The sequence below is a fragment of the Oncorhynchus mykiss genome, chromosome 17 (genome assembly GCF_013265735.2).
Source record: "Oncorhynchus mykiss isolate Arlee chromosome 17, USDA_OmykA_1.1, whole genome shotgun sequence".
NCBI classification, from domain to species: Eukaryota; Metazoa; Chordata; class Actinopteri; order Salmoniformes; family Salmonidae; genus Oncorhynchus; species Oncorhynchus mykiss.
Window position 1 is genome coordinate 82,390,421 of NC_048581.1, and position 13,324 is coordinate 82,403,744.

Here is a 13,324-nt window from a genome sequence, read left to right on the forward strand (position 1 = left end):
TCCATTTTAAAATCAGGCTGTGACACAAAATCAACATGTTATCCATTTTAAAATCAGGCTGTGACACAACAACATGTTATCCATTTTAAAATCAGGCTGTGACACAACAACATGTTATCCATTTTAAAATCAGGCTGTGACACAACAACAGGTTATCCATTTTAAAATCAGGCTGTGACACAACAACATGTTATCCATTTTAAAATCAGGCTGTGACACAACAACATGTTATCCATTTTAAAATCAGGCTGTGACACAACAACATGTTATCCATTTTAAAATCAGGCTGTGACACAACAACATGTTATCCATTTTAAAATCAGGCTGTGACACAACAACATGGGGAAAATGTCAAGGGATGTGAATACTTTTGAAGACACTGTATTGTATGTCTTTCGGGGGGGTTGGGTTAAAAGTGGAAGTTACACTTCAGTTGGACCTTGTATGCAATTCACCAATACAGTGATTTTAATCTCAACATTTTATTATTTTATTGTTATAGGCCTACAACTGTAGGGTCATTCAAGCTGTATTTTTTTTAAACATTTGAAACAGTGCTGTAGGGTAAAATATATAAAAAATATTTGCACACAAGAAAATACAAAACAATAGGTCAATGATCATCAGAGGTCAATTTTACTGCAGTAGCTAAATCAAGTTCACACTGAGTGATTATTGACCGGAACAAAAATATACTCCTCACACACATGGTTATGGGCTTAAAAAATAAGACATCTGTACAATGTCAGATGTAGAGTTGAAATGCATTACATTTTGAGTTTGCATCCCAATATTACACTTTATATACATCACAGAAGACTGAAATATAACAAAACCGTTTGACTCGCAGCTTTTTTGAAATGTTTATTAATTATGAAATTCTTAAAAATATGAATATAATTACACCCATGCGGCCACTGGGTCAAAAAGCATGTGCCGGAGAGGTAGACAATCCCAAAGAGGTTTTGAAAGGATTCCGCAGCTCCCTCAGTGGCTACGTGACATGAGCTCAGCTGGAATGTCTGAGGAGAAGTAGGCTACCTGTCAGAGCAGGCAATGATGGGTCTGAGCACTGACTTCATACGGGTTTGAGTCATTTACATTTTATAGTCTTCTAAAGAATCACTGGACAGTAGCTGCACAGGAAGACCAATCATTACTAGTAATATGAACATTCATATCAGACACACCAGACACATATTACTTATAATGGGCGTGGTTCATTGTTGAGGGCTGGGCAATCGTGCGCATTTCATATATTAGATTGCCTGTACAAACGCCACCTGTATGGAGCAAGGTATAGTAGGCTACGAACCATAACACTTTGGATTTACAACTTCAAACAGACCTTCATGATGACAATGGACCCGTTGAAATCGGCCATATCCATTGGGAATGTGGAGGAGACATCTCTTGCTTTGCCGTCCGATAACAAACTTAGGTCCAAACAGCAGCGTGTCTTGGATCAGGTGCAAACCATTAAGAGGGGCAAGTCGAAGTACAGTAAAAATGGATCTTTATCGTCGCCAACGAAGTCGCCAACGAGTAAGCATCATTATTAGAATAAAAACGTATTACGTTATTTGTATGCTATTTTATTTGACCTAAAGCCTAATCAGGTTATGGTTTAATGTTCTGACTTACCCCCATTAGATTTGCATTGTTGTTAATGATTTATTAATGAGTAAATTAATAACCCCCATACATTAGATATCATTAACTCCACTGTTGTTAACTCTGTTAAGTAAACAAAGTGCAACATGTGTCATTTTAATATAGTAAACATAGGCTAAAGGACAGTCTATGCTGTCACATCCCGAAAATCTGTCTTCTCGCGAAAATGTCTCTAGCATCAGAACAGTTAGGCCATCGAAATATGATCCCACTATGGAAAGGGGAGTGTCACACTAGTGTAACGGGACTCATACAAATGAAAAAATATTTATTGAGCTTTCTTATAACTCCTAGATATAGGACAGACACTTCAAAACCTCCTTATGATAAAACATTTTGACTCTCTTGTTTTGCTATTTATTAATGTGCTATTTACTGCGTTTCTATGCGATATAGTAGTAAAGGCCAAATTAAATATTATATTTAAAAAAAATGTACAGTACCAGTCACAAGTTTGGACACACCTACTCATTCAAGGGTTTTTCTTATTTTTTTAAACTATTTTCTACATTGTAGAGTAATAGTGAAGACATCAAAACTATGAAATAACACACATGGAATCACCAAAAAAGTGTTTAACAAATCTAAATAGATTTTAGATTTTAGATTCTTCAAAGTAACCACCCTTTGCCTTGATGACAGCAGTCTAAGGCACTGCATCTCAGTGCAAGAGGCGTCACTGCAGTCCCTGGTTTGAATCCAGGGACTGGAACATCACATCTGGCTGTGATTGGGAGTCTTATAGGGCGAGGCACAATTGGCCCAGTGTAGTCTAGGTTTGGCCGGGGTAGGCCGTCATTGTAAATAATAATTTGTTCTTAACTGACTTGCCTGGTTAAATAAAGATTAAATAAAAAATACAAACATACTGTATATATATATATATATACCTAAATGTGTCCTAAAAATCAAATAGCTAAATGAGACTATCTTAAAACAATTCCATTTGTTAGCTTAGTAGAACCCGCCCCTGAACGGCGGGTTAACAGTTCACACAGACAATTTAAGTTTTCACATGCATTAACATGAATCATTACGGCTTGGAGACTTGCTTCTTGGCGTCTATTCAGTCACGTAAAAAAAAACAAATTAATTAAGAGTGTTACACCCAATATTTTACTGTGATAACTCATATTTACACAGCTTTTAAGAGTCATTTAGGATCTCCCATGTTTCTCTCCACAGGTCCTATGTACGTCAGCGTATTCACTGACTCCATTAAGTCACCTACCAGTCCCAATGGAATTGTCTTCTCGAATGGTACAAATGGCCTCTCAAGAACGGTATGAAGCTTTTCTTTTTAATTTTCACATCACATACATACGAAGATAGAATACATTGCCCCATGATTTGATAACTGTGCTAGGTTTATCAGTTGTATTTAACAGTATACAGTTTGGATACTATAGTGAGCATCAGTATTCATCTCATAAAATGATTTCCTAATGAGTGATGGCTTTTAATATGAAAGCAATGCCATCGTGATGGGGTAGTCTGTCTGAGACTAATCTCGGAACCCAGAACTGTATCCACTGTGACCAGCTACTAGATTTATGTGAACATTATGTCATGAGTGTAGTCAGGTAGAAGCAGGTGTTACAGATGACTGACTAACCACAGGACTGGGAGTCAACATGTGAGTTTCTGCCCAGTCACCAGAAGAATGGGGAATATTGCTCTTTCCAAGCAGCTCTCCCTCCAGCACAACTCCAGAGAGAGTCATCCTCTCATAGTGGCATCTGACTCATTGTTGTAACACACACCTCTGTCTTAATCATGTACTTTCACATAGATGAGGCATTATGAGTACTCTGAACTGAACTCTGGTCCAAGCCAAGTTTCCAACCAGCTTTGGAGTTTCTGGTTTCCCACTGCCCTCTGCCAATTAGACAAATCAATAGTTATCAATAACAATAGATTGATTATATGCAGTACATTATATTTATCTTCACTCACAGTGGGCCACCTTGTGTATATTATGATTTTCAAATGAAGTTGTAAGTGCTACATTTACACTGTAATCATTTAGCAGACACTCATGCCCATAGCAATTAGGGTTAAGTGCCTTGCTCAAGGGCACATCAATGGATTTATTTATTTTTCACCTCAGGGAGGTGGATTCAAACCAGTGACCTTTCGGTTACTGGTCCAACGCTCTTAACAGCTACGCTACTTGCTGCCAGGTGCTGGTGAAAGTGTTCCTGATTCCAAAGTGTCTGCTAGCATTTACTAAAATGACTTTATTCTGCAGCTTAGCCATGAGCAGAGCACCAAGCGAATGGTACTGTCCTCCAAGGGATCTACTGTTCAGAGAAACATGAGCAGCTCCAGCCAGTGGGAGAGACGATTACCTCTCAGTCCCCCCATAGCCAGGGGTCAGCGCAACAGCAGCCGCAGTGTGCCTGATGCGGACCCCTTCCCCTTCCCCACCACCACACAGCGCCCTGCCCAGGCCCCGGCTTCAGCCCTACAGCAGTTTCAGTCCTCAGCCCCCGCCCGACAGCTCCAATCCAACAGATCCAGCTTCTTCCTTACTGAGAGGGGTAACAGCCAGTTCATCTCCAATGGCAATGGCCCCTCTCAGGTCATTGTCAACAGCAACGATGTGCAGAAAAGGCACAGCCAGTTGATTGGCACCCGTCAGACGAAAAGCAGCGGCCAGATTACCAGCAGCCAAACTCGTATTGAGAGGGCACCATCGAACCCCTCCATGGCCGAGCCCAAGATATCAGTGGTCAAGAGCAAGATTGAAGCAGGGTGAGTGGAATGAGTGAATGTGAGATATTGTGTAAATGCTGCTTTGGGGTTTGATGATGAGTTGATTTTCAAATGTTTCTGAACAGCTGTTGAAACACTATACAGTGCAATCAGAAAGTATTCAGACCCCTTGACTTTTTCCACATTTTGTTACGCTACAGCCTTATTCTAAAATGCATTAAATTGTTTTTTCCCCCTCATCAATCTACAAACAAGACCCCATAATGACAAAGCAATAACAGGTTTTTAGAAATATCACATTTGTTGATTCACCTTTGGCAGCGATTACAACCTTGAGTCTTCTTGGGTATGATGCTACAAGCTTGGCACACCTGTATTTGGGGAGTTTCTCCCATTCTTCCCTGCAGATCCGCTCAAGCTTTGTCAGGTTGGATGGGGAGTGACGCTGCACAGTTATTTTCAGGTCTCTCCAGTGATGTTTGATCGGGTTCAAGTCCGGGTTCTGTCTAGACCACTCAAGGACATTCAGAGACTTGTCACCGAAGCCACTCCTGCGTTGTCTTGGCTGTGTGCTTAGGGTCGTTGTCCTGTTGGAAGGTGAATCTTCGCCGCAGTCTGAGATCCTCAGTGCTCTGGAGCAGGTTTTCATCATGGATCTCTCTGTACTTTGCTCCATAGATCTTTCCCTCAATCCTGACTAGTCTCTCAGTCCCTGAAAAACATCCCTTTAGAAAACTCCAAGTGGGCTGTCATGTGCCTTTTACTGAGGAGTGGCTTCCATCTGGCCAGTTTACCATAAATGCCTGATTGGTGGAATGCTGCAGAGATGGGAGAATCTTCCAGAAGGACAACCATCTCCACAGAGGAACTCTGGAGCTCTGTCAGACTGACCATCGGGTTCTTGGTTACCTCCCTGACCAAGATCCTTCTCCCCCGATTGCTCAGTTTGGACTGGCGTACAGCTTTAGGATGTGTCTTGGTGGTTGCAAACTTCTTTCATTTAAGAATGATGGAGGCCACTGTGTTCTTGGGGACCTTCAATGCTACAGAACTGTTTTGTTACCCTTTCCCGGGTCTGTGACTCGACACAATCCTGCCTCGGAGCTCTATGGACAGTTTCTTCAACCTCATGGCTTGGTTTTTGCTCTGACATGCACTGTCAGCTAAGGGACCTTTTATATAGACAGGTGTGTGCCTTTCCAAAATATATCCAATCAATTGAATTTACCACAGGTGGACTCCAATCAAGTTGTAGAAACATCTCAAGGATGATTAATGGAAACAGGATGCACCTGAGCTCTATTTCAAGTGTCATAGCAAAGGGTATGAATAATTATGTAAATAAAATATATATATTTTTTTTTATATACATTTTTTAATTTTTTTAATCTAATAACCTCGTTTCGCTTTTTCATTGTGGGGTATTCTGTGTAGATTGGTTGAGGAAAACAATTTTTTAAATACTTTTTAGGATAAGGCTGTAACGTAACAAAATGTGGAGAAAGTGGTCTAAATACTTTCTGAATGCACCGTATAGACAAACGTATCTGGACACCCCTTCAAGTGAGTGAATTTGGCTATTTCAGCCACACCCTTTGCTGACAGGTGTATAAAAGCAAGCACACAGCCATGCAATCTCCATAGACAAACATTGGCAGTAGAATGAGCTCATTGACTTTCAATGTCACCTTTCCAACAAGTCAGTTCATCAAATTTCTGCCCTGCTAGAGCTGCCCCATTCAACTGTAAGAGCTGTTCTTTTGAAGTGGAAATGTCTAGGAGCAACTACGGCTCAGTCGCGAAGTGGTAGGCCACACAAGTTCACAGAACAGGACCGCCGGTAGCTAAAGTGTGTAGCACGTAGAAATTGCAAAACTCGCTACCAAGTTCCAAACTGCTTCTGGAAGAAACGTCAGCACAAGAACTGTCCATCAGGAACATCATGAAATGGGTTTCCATGGCCGAGCAGCCATACACAAACCTAAGATCCCATGTGCAATGCCAGGCATCGGCTGGAGTTGTGTAAAGCTCACTGCCATTTGACTGGAGAAGTGGAAACGCATTCTCTGGAGGGGTGAATCACGCTTCACCATCTGGCAGTTCAACGGATTAATCTGGGTTTGGCGGATGACAGGAGAACTCTACCTGCCCCAATGGTTAGTGCCAACTGTCAAGTTTGGTGGAGGAGGAATCATGGTCTGGGGCTGTTTTTCATGGTTCGGGAGAGGCCCGTTAGTTCCAGTGAAGGGAAATTGTAACGCTACAGCATACATTGACATTCTAGATGATTCTGTACTACCAACTTTGTGGCAACCGTTTGGGAAAGGCCCGTTCCTGTTTAAGCATGACAATAACCCTGTGCACAAGGTGAGGGCCATACAGAAATGGTTTGTCGATCGGTGTGGAATAACTTGACTGGCCTGCACAGAGCCCTGACCTCAATCCCATCTAACATCTTTGGGTTGAATTAGAAGGTTGACCGCGAGCCAGGCCTAACTGCCCAACGTCAGTGTCTGATCCTCACTAATGCAGGTTGCGTTCTCCTGGCATCCGCTAAACCCAGATGTGTCCGTTGGATTGGAAGCCAATCTCTGCAGCAATGTTCTAACATCTAGTGGAAAGCCCTCCCGGAAGAGTGGAGGCTGTTATAGCAGTAAGGGGGGACCAACTCCATATTAATGCCCATGATTTTGGAATGAGATGTTCGAGCAGGTGTCCACATACTTTTGGTCATGTAGTGTACCTATATGGGGTTTCCCAACAGGATGAATGATTATGGCCAGCTTGCTGATATTACCATGGCGGAGGCGGTGCAGTACCTGTCCAGTGGAGATGTGAACTACCAGCACTATGGCGCCTCATTCATCCAACACTCTACCTACTCAGAGGACAAGGCCAAGCAGGAGGTGAGGACACAGACGTGGGTCTCCAGGACCCGGACTCAACAACACTGTCCTGTTAGAACGTCTAACAGCTTTACCTGTCTCTCAGGTGTTGCGGCTCAAAGGAATCCCTCCTCTGGTGAACTTGCTGAGGAGTCCCAGTCCCCAGGTCCAACAGACAGCCTCGGCCGCCCTGCGGAACCTTGCCTTTAAAGATGCGGGCAACAAGGAGGAGGTCCAGCGCTGTGGGGGCATCACTGAGTCCCTGGCCCTGCTCCGAGACACAGACTCTACCGAGACACAGAAACAACTCACAGGTACAGACGACTGTTCTCTTTCTATACTCAACACTTCTCTGTCTAGTGACATCATAGACAGTTGGCAGACATATGCACCAGTGTGTAAATGCAAGCGGTTATGAAACACGCTTGTGTTGCTTTCTGATGCCAAAATGTGCATATTTAAATTGAAGGGGCAATCTGCATTTTCTGCATCCATTTTTGGACATCTAAATGAATGATATACCTTTGATTCATGAAGAATATAACTTATAGATGCGTCATGACCTTAGTTCAACTGTCGTACCTTATCATAACCAAAAATGCATGCTTGTTTTACTCCAGTGTTTGTGAACAAAGTAAAACAATCACTATATAGCCTCAAAACATAGTTAAAACAGTCCTTGTATCCATAGCTCTATTATGTCTATTATTTTGGTCGTAATTTCCCAGCCCATCCCTCTGCTTTTTACCGAAACAGGGGTGGGAAGTATGCTTTGTTATTGTTTCAACTGCTAATTTCTGCTTTAAGTGCATTGATGCCATAAAGCACAGGGAAACACTCACTAAACCCTGTCACCTTAATCCTAATCAGTTCTTGCTGTCAGTCGCACAAATGATCTATGGTGTGCTGTTGTACCAGAGAAACTTGATATGTGAGATGTCTCACAGTAGTCTGTTCTGGAGGATAGAGCATCCTGCTCTCTATTGTTCTGTCTTCCTGAAGCCGTGCTCTATAAATTGGCTCTAATGCTATCAAATATTTACCCTGGTTTCTTGACTAGCAACAGGACGTAGCTACAGTGTCTATGCTGTACAGTGACAATTACAGAGATGTAGTAGATTGCACTGAAACACCTCACATTGCCTGTCAACCCTGGTCCTGGAGACTCACAGGGATTGCCTGTTTTTGTTCTCTCTCCTAATTATGCATTAAAAAGTACATGCCATGCCCGTGTCATGACAGTTTGATCAAAGTGCACTGTGTGGCTAACTAGTATTGCTTTTGTTGAATTTTTGTGTTTGAGTTGAGCTGGCTAAGATCCATGATCATGTCACAGTAGTAGCATTAGAGGTAATCAGATATTTGAACAACTGCTGTTTCTACTGCCACTGAACTCAGAAGTTCTGAACTTTGTCCTGTCTCTCCAGGTCTCCTTTGGAACCTGTCGTCTGCAGACAGTCTGAAGCCAGAGCTTGTGCGTAGCGCTCTGCCTGTTCTGACTGAGACTGTGGTAGTACCTTACACAGGAGGAGTAGATGAGACCAACAAGAACCTGGACCCAGAGGTCTTCTACCATGCTACAGCATGTCTACGGTGAGACACATCGATCAATACTGTAGACCAGGGGTGCACACTGCACAGATCTACTGTATACTATCAGTTAGCCCAGAGGTTACAAAGACAAACTTATGAACTGGCAAGTGGAGGAGTATCTACTATCTACTGCTGTTGCGCCTTTGAGCAAGGTACTTAACCAAAATTGCTCCAGGGGCACTGCACTGACTGAACCAGTAGCCTACTCTAGACTGCTCCCAGCCAACAACTTGTCGGTGCTGTCTCAGAGGATTGGGTGAATGGCACAAATGGACGATAAAGTACGGTTTTGTTCTAGTCTGTCATGTCTCCACTGTCAGACTACACAATGCTGACCTGCCTTTACCTGATGCATGACAATACTACTTTTCCAACAGAAATCTGAGCTGTGCGACGCAAAGCAACAGGCAGGCCATGCGTAACTGTCGAGGCCTCATCGACTCTCTGGGCAGTTACGTCCAGGAGTGTGTAGCATCAGAGAGGCCAGATGACAAGGTGGGCGTGCAACATTAAATATCTTAAAATAACGTTGAAACAAGTGATGATGCATTTATGGAATGCCATTCTTCAGAATTCCAAATAATATAAGTTCTACCTGCATGTGAAAATATCATGGGATACATTTTCTCCATTGCTTACGTTTACTTGATACCTACTTTTTAACTTGATGTTTGAAGAATAACACTATGGATATGTGTATGGTAGGTACAGATTAATGCAAACTAACCAAACCAGTTATTTTGCCTCTGTTTGTGCCAGTCTGTGGAGAACTGTGTCTGTGTCCTGCACAACCTGAGCTTCCAGCTGGAGAGTGAGGCCCCGGCCCTGTTCAGCCGGATCACTGCCCTGGCCGGGACCATCAGCCGGGCCAACGCCTCAGCTGAGACCGGCCCCATCGGCTGTTTCAGCCAACAGAGCAGCAAGGTCCAGGAGCAGGAGGTGAGACAGGCATATGGGTCTAATGACATCAAGGGAGAGAGGAGAGAGTTGGGTGGAAACTGTACATAGATACACAATGACATCATCGTGTACTGCACAGTATTGAATGTTTTAAAACACACAAATGTTGTGTACATCAACTTCCATCATAGATCTGAACACCTAAAAAAATCTGATGATTAACGTTCACTCCTGTAGAATCACTTTGACTACCCCGTGATGGAGGAACAGCATCCTAAAGGAGCGGGCTGGCTCTTCCACTCCAAGACTATGCAGAGTTACCTGTCTCTGCTGAGGTCCAGCCAGAGAGAAGACACCCTGGAGGCCTGCTGTGGAGCCCTGCAGAACCTCACCGCTAACCAAGGCATTGTACGAACGACACAGCATTTTTACTCTTTATTTAATTAATTATTTTCACACAAAAATGATTTTAAATGCACCAAATGTGTGTAGAAAAACAACGATTCAAATCATGGTCCTCCCAAAAACTTTTTAGAAACGCTTCATAGACCCCGTTATAAGACCCTCATCTCTGTGTTCACAGGTTTCTAGAGTGATGAGCCAGACCATTGTCCAGAAGCTGAACGGCTTGCCTGAAATCTCTCCCCTGCTGCAATCCTCCAACCCCAGCCTACAGAAGACTGCTGTGGCTTTGGTGGGAAACCTAGCCAAGAACCAACGCCTTCAGAGCATCATGGGTGAGCATGGACACCAATCTTAACCATGTTCATAGTGAAATGGATGGAACCTAGAATGTTAGGCTACCTTGTTTCAATAATGGTTTAGTTTGCATTGAGAGCAAACATCCAGCAGGGTCAGGTTAGCTAAACAATTTTGCCACTTCTATTTTCAGAGAGGATTAAACAAGAGAGGATTAAACATTTCATTTATACCTGATCTGAGTTTGTGTTCGTTTTAACATTTTTTTCTTGTTGTCAAGTTAGCAACACTTCATAGAGTGTGTTTGCGGGAAGTGAATGACCTAATGGGGTGTGTCTTGAAGCCCGACAGACCTTCCCAGAGCTGGTTGGCATCCTCAGCTCATGGACCAAGGAAGGGACAGAGTCTGACGACACCCTGGCTATGGCGTGCCAAACCAGCCACAGTCTTCTGATGAAGGAGCCTGAGCTGGGGAAGCGCGTGCTGAGCAACAACCTGGTCAACTCACTCAACGACCTGAGCAAGAACAGGTAAGGCCTGCTCATTATATTTTATAACAAAAAAGTACAAGATCTGCTCTATCTAAAGAAAACATTTGCAAAATCTAACAATTGTGGACAGCCTCTTTGGGGACTTTCCAAAGAAGCCAGATAACAGAGCTTTGACTTTGAGGTTAATGGCTCAGAATACTCCAGCCTTACAGGGATTGTTCTTTCTCTTGGTAGGCTTTTCCCAAAGGCAAGCAAAGCTGCAGGTGTGCTCCTCTACAGCCTCTGGTCAGAGAAGGACATACAGAGTTTCCTAAAAAAGGTAAGAATTTAGAGCCTATAATTCAAACAAATTCTGTCATACTAATATGGGATATCCCTGTTGCAGATATGTACCTTTTTATTTGTTGAGAGCTATTGCATTTTATCTATCAGTTTACGCTTCAATGCATTTGAAAAATGAGAAAAATGCAATGGAGGCAATAGCTCTTGTAGGAAAGGAGGATCTGAATAGGCTGGCTCAGTCAGGACAAAGATAGGTGTCTTTATGATCACTTTCCACCCCTTCCTTCCCCAGAGGAGGATGACTCAGTGTGGCTGGCTGATGTTGTCTCTACTTGCTGTTTCTATAGCTGTAGAGATCCCTGGTATCTGTCTGTATTAAGTGAGGTGTGCCATTTGTTTCCTCAGTAGTAAGAACCTAGTCCACGCCCCGATCAGGCATTTTTTGACAACAGTGGAGAATGAATGGAGGGATTATGTTCTGTCTGATGGGTGAATACAGTATACAGTACACCTGAACAATGGTATGTACACAGGAGCTGTAGAGCTGCTGCAATCGTACAGCCAATGAATCTAAGGATGCAGGTTCACACCACAGTGTTAGACTCTTATCTGTTCACGCAGGACATCTTATCCCTTGTATTTGAATGCTTACCTGATACTGAACATAGTTTTGCCTAGCTCTCTTACCTCAGTTGCTTGACATTTCAGTTTCACTTAGTGTGAAACCTGCTGTGAGCTAGAAACTGTTACCATGACATTATTTAGGAAAACAATCTGTATCAAGGGGGGGATTCTAATGTCTATTTAATCATTTGTCCTACAGCAAGGGATGAATAAGGGTTCCTTTGTGAATGACATCACCAGCGTGGCTCACAGGTCTGTGCAGGTCGTTGAGTAACAAGAAGACAGCTGGCAGGGATCTCACATCACCTCCCAATGTACTTATGGACTATACACCTACTACAGCACATGTCAGACTGTGTCCAGTTTATATGGTTACTAAATGTTTACTTTAGATTTCAAAACACATTAAAGTTAGTCAGATTGTCCATCTGTTATGTTAAATTGTCTTATCCATCTTACGTCCGTATAAAGGTTAGTAATCTTGTATTTCTGGGGGGTTTCTGGGCTCTTTTGTTTTTGCTAGAAATCATTTGTTTTTCTTTTGCATTGTAAACATGTAGATCCTGTTTGGTAATGGCTGGTTACTGGGATTGCTTGAATAGGCCCCCTTAGCTTGCATGACAATTATGGTTGATTACCCAAAAGCTACTGAAAGCTAATGATCAGATGTTGTAACTCATTTCATTAGATTTATTAAGCTAGAATAGTCCACTAAGTAACAGTTGCCACAGCATACACAAAGCACATCACAAAAAAAAAAAAATTGTGATTGTCACTAATGTTTAACCTACTATGTTCTTCTGTATAGTACAGCCATACTGAAATCATTTTTGATACATGTATCCTTTTGTCCATGCCTGTATGGTTTAGATCTCCCAATATATACTGTTGTTTTTTCCATTTTTGTCCATAAAATACTGTACAATTTTTTAATTTTTTTATTTTGGAAATCTGTTCCCAAGTATTCCCATGAATAATAGAGAGACATACAGTATTTGATTGTATACAAACATAAGCAAGGTATGAAATTATTCCGTTTTTATTTGATCTGTTTGGGCTTCTTGCGGTCAGTTTTCTGTCTATGGCTGAATTGAGTTTTTTGTTTGTTTTAGTCACCTCTGTGTATTTGAATTCAGATGATGTATTGTATGTATCGCCAAAGACACTTGCTATTATTCTGTTTGTACAACCTCATTGGATAATGGATAAAGAATATTTTCCAAACATTTGTTCATGAGAACTCTTTATGCTTGTTAGCTTTTCTGTGCTGTTTTCTAAGATGATACCAGTAAGTAGCCTTGCATGAGTCTTGGCTCATAGGAGCAGGAGCCTATGATCATAGGAGCCTATGATCTCCTGTTTCTGTAGTGATACCTCCTGGACATGCACTAGTATATCACAGGGACTTCTGATGTGAATGCATGCTTTACTTAACACAACTCTAACAGCCATTGGCAG

The 13,324-nt window shown here is 42.3% G+C and overlaps 1 protein-coding gene across 1 annotated transcript; it reads left to right on the forward strand.

Annotated features, from left to right (window-relative positions):
• Positions 1-1,022: 1,022 nt before the first annotated feature.
• Positions 1,023-13,092, forward strand: LOC110494716 (plakophilin-1). The gene is made up of 13 exons (XM_021570015.2): positions 1,023-1,545; positions 2,860-2,957; positions 3,926-4,431; positions 7,157-7,298; positions 7,384-7,591; positions 8,705-8,870; positions 9,248-9,365; positions 9,630-9,809; positions 10,008-10,178; positions 10,354-10,507; positions 10,813-10,999; positions 11,195-11,279; positions 12,066-13,092. The coding sequence occupies exons 1-13, from the start codon at positions 1,353-1,355 to the stop codon at positions 12,138-12,140; spliced, it is 2,283 nt and encodes a 760-aa protein (XP_021425690.1). The 5' UTR covers positions 1,023-1,352; the 3' UTR covers positions 12,141-13,092.
• Positions 13,093-13,324: the final 232 nt, after the last annotated feature.

Bases quoted from the DNA above. Each gene is read 5' to 3' on its own strand.
- LOC110494716 (XM_021570015.2), top strand. From the start codon at position 1,353: ATGATGACAATGGACCCGTTGAAATCGGCCATATCCATTGGGAATGTG. The intron at 9,366-9,629 runs GTGGGCGTGCAA...TGTTTGTGCCAG, and splicing joins CAGAGAGGCCAGATGACAAG to TCTGTGGAGAACTGTGTCTG. The intron at 11,280-12,065 runs GTAAGAATTTAG...TTTGTCCTACAG, and splicing joins TACAGAGTTTCCTAAAAAAG to CAAGGGATGAATAAGGGTTC.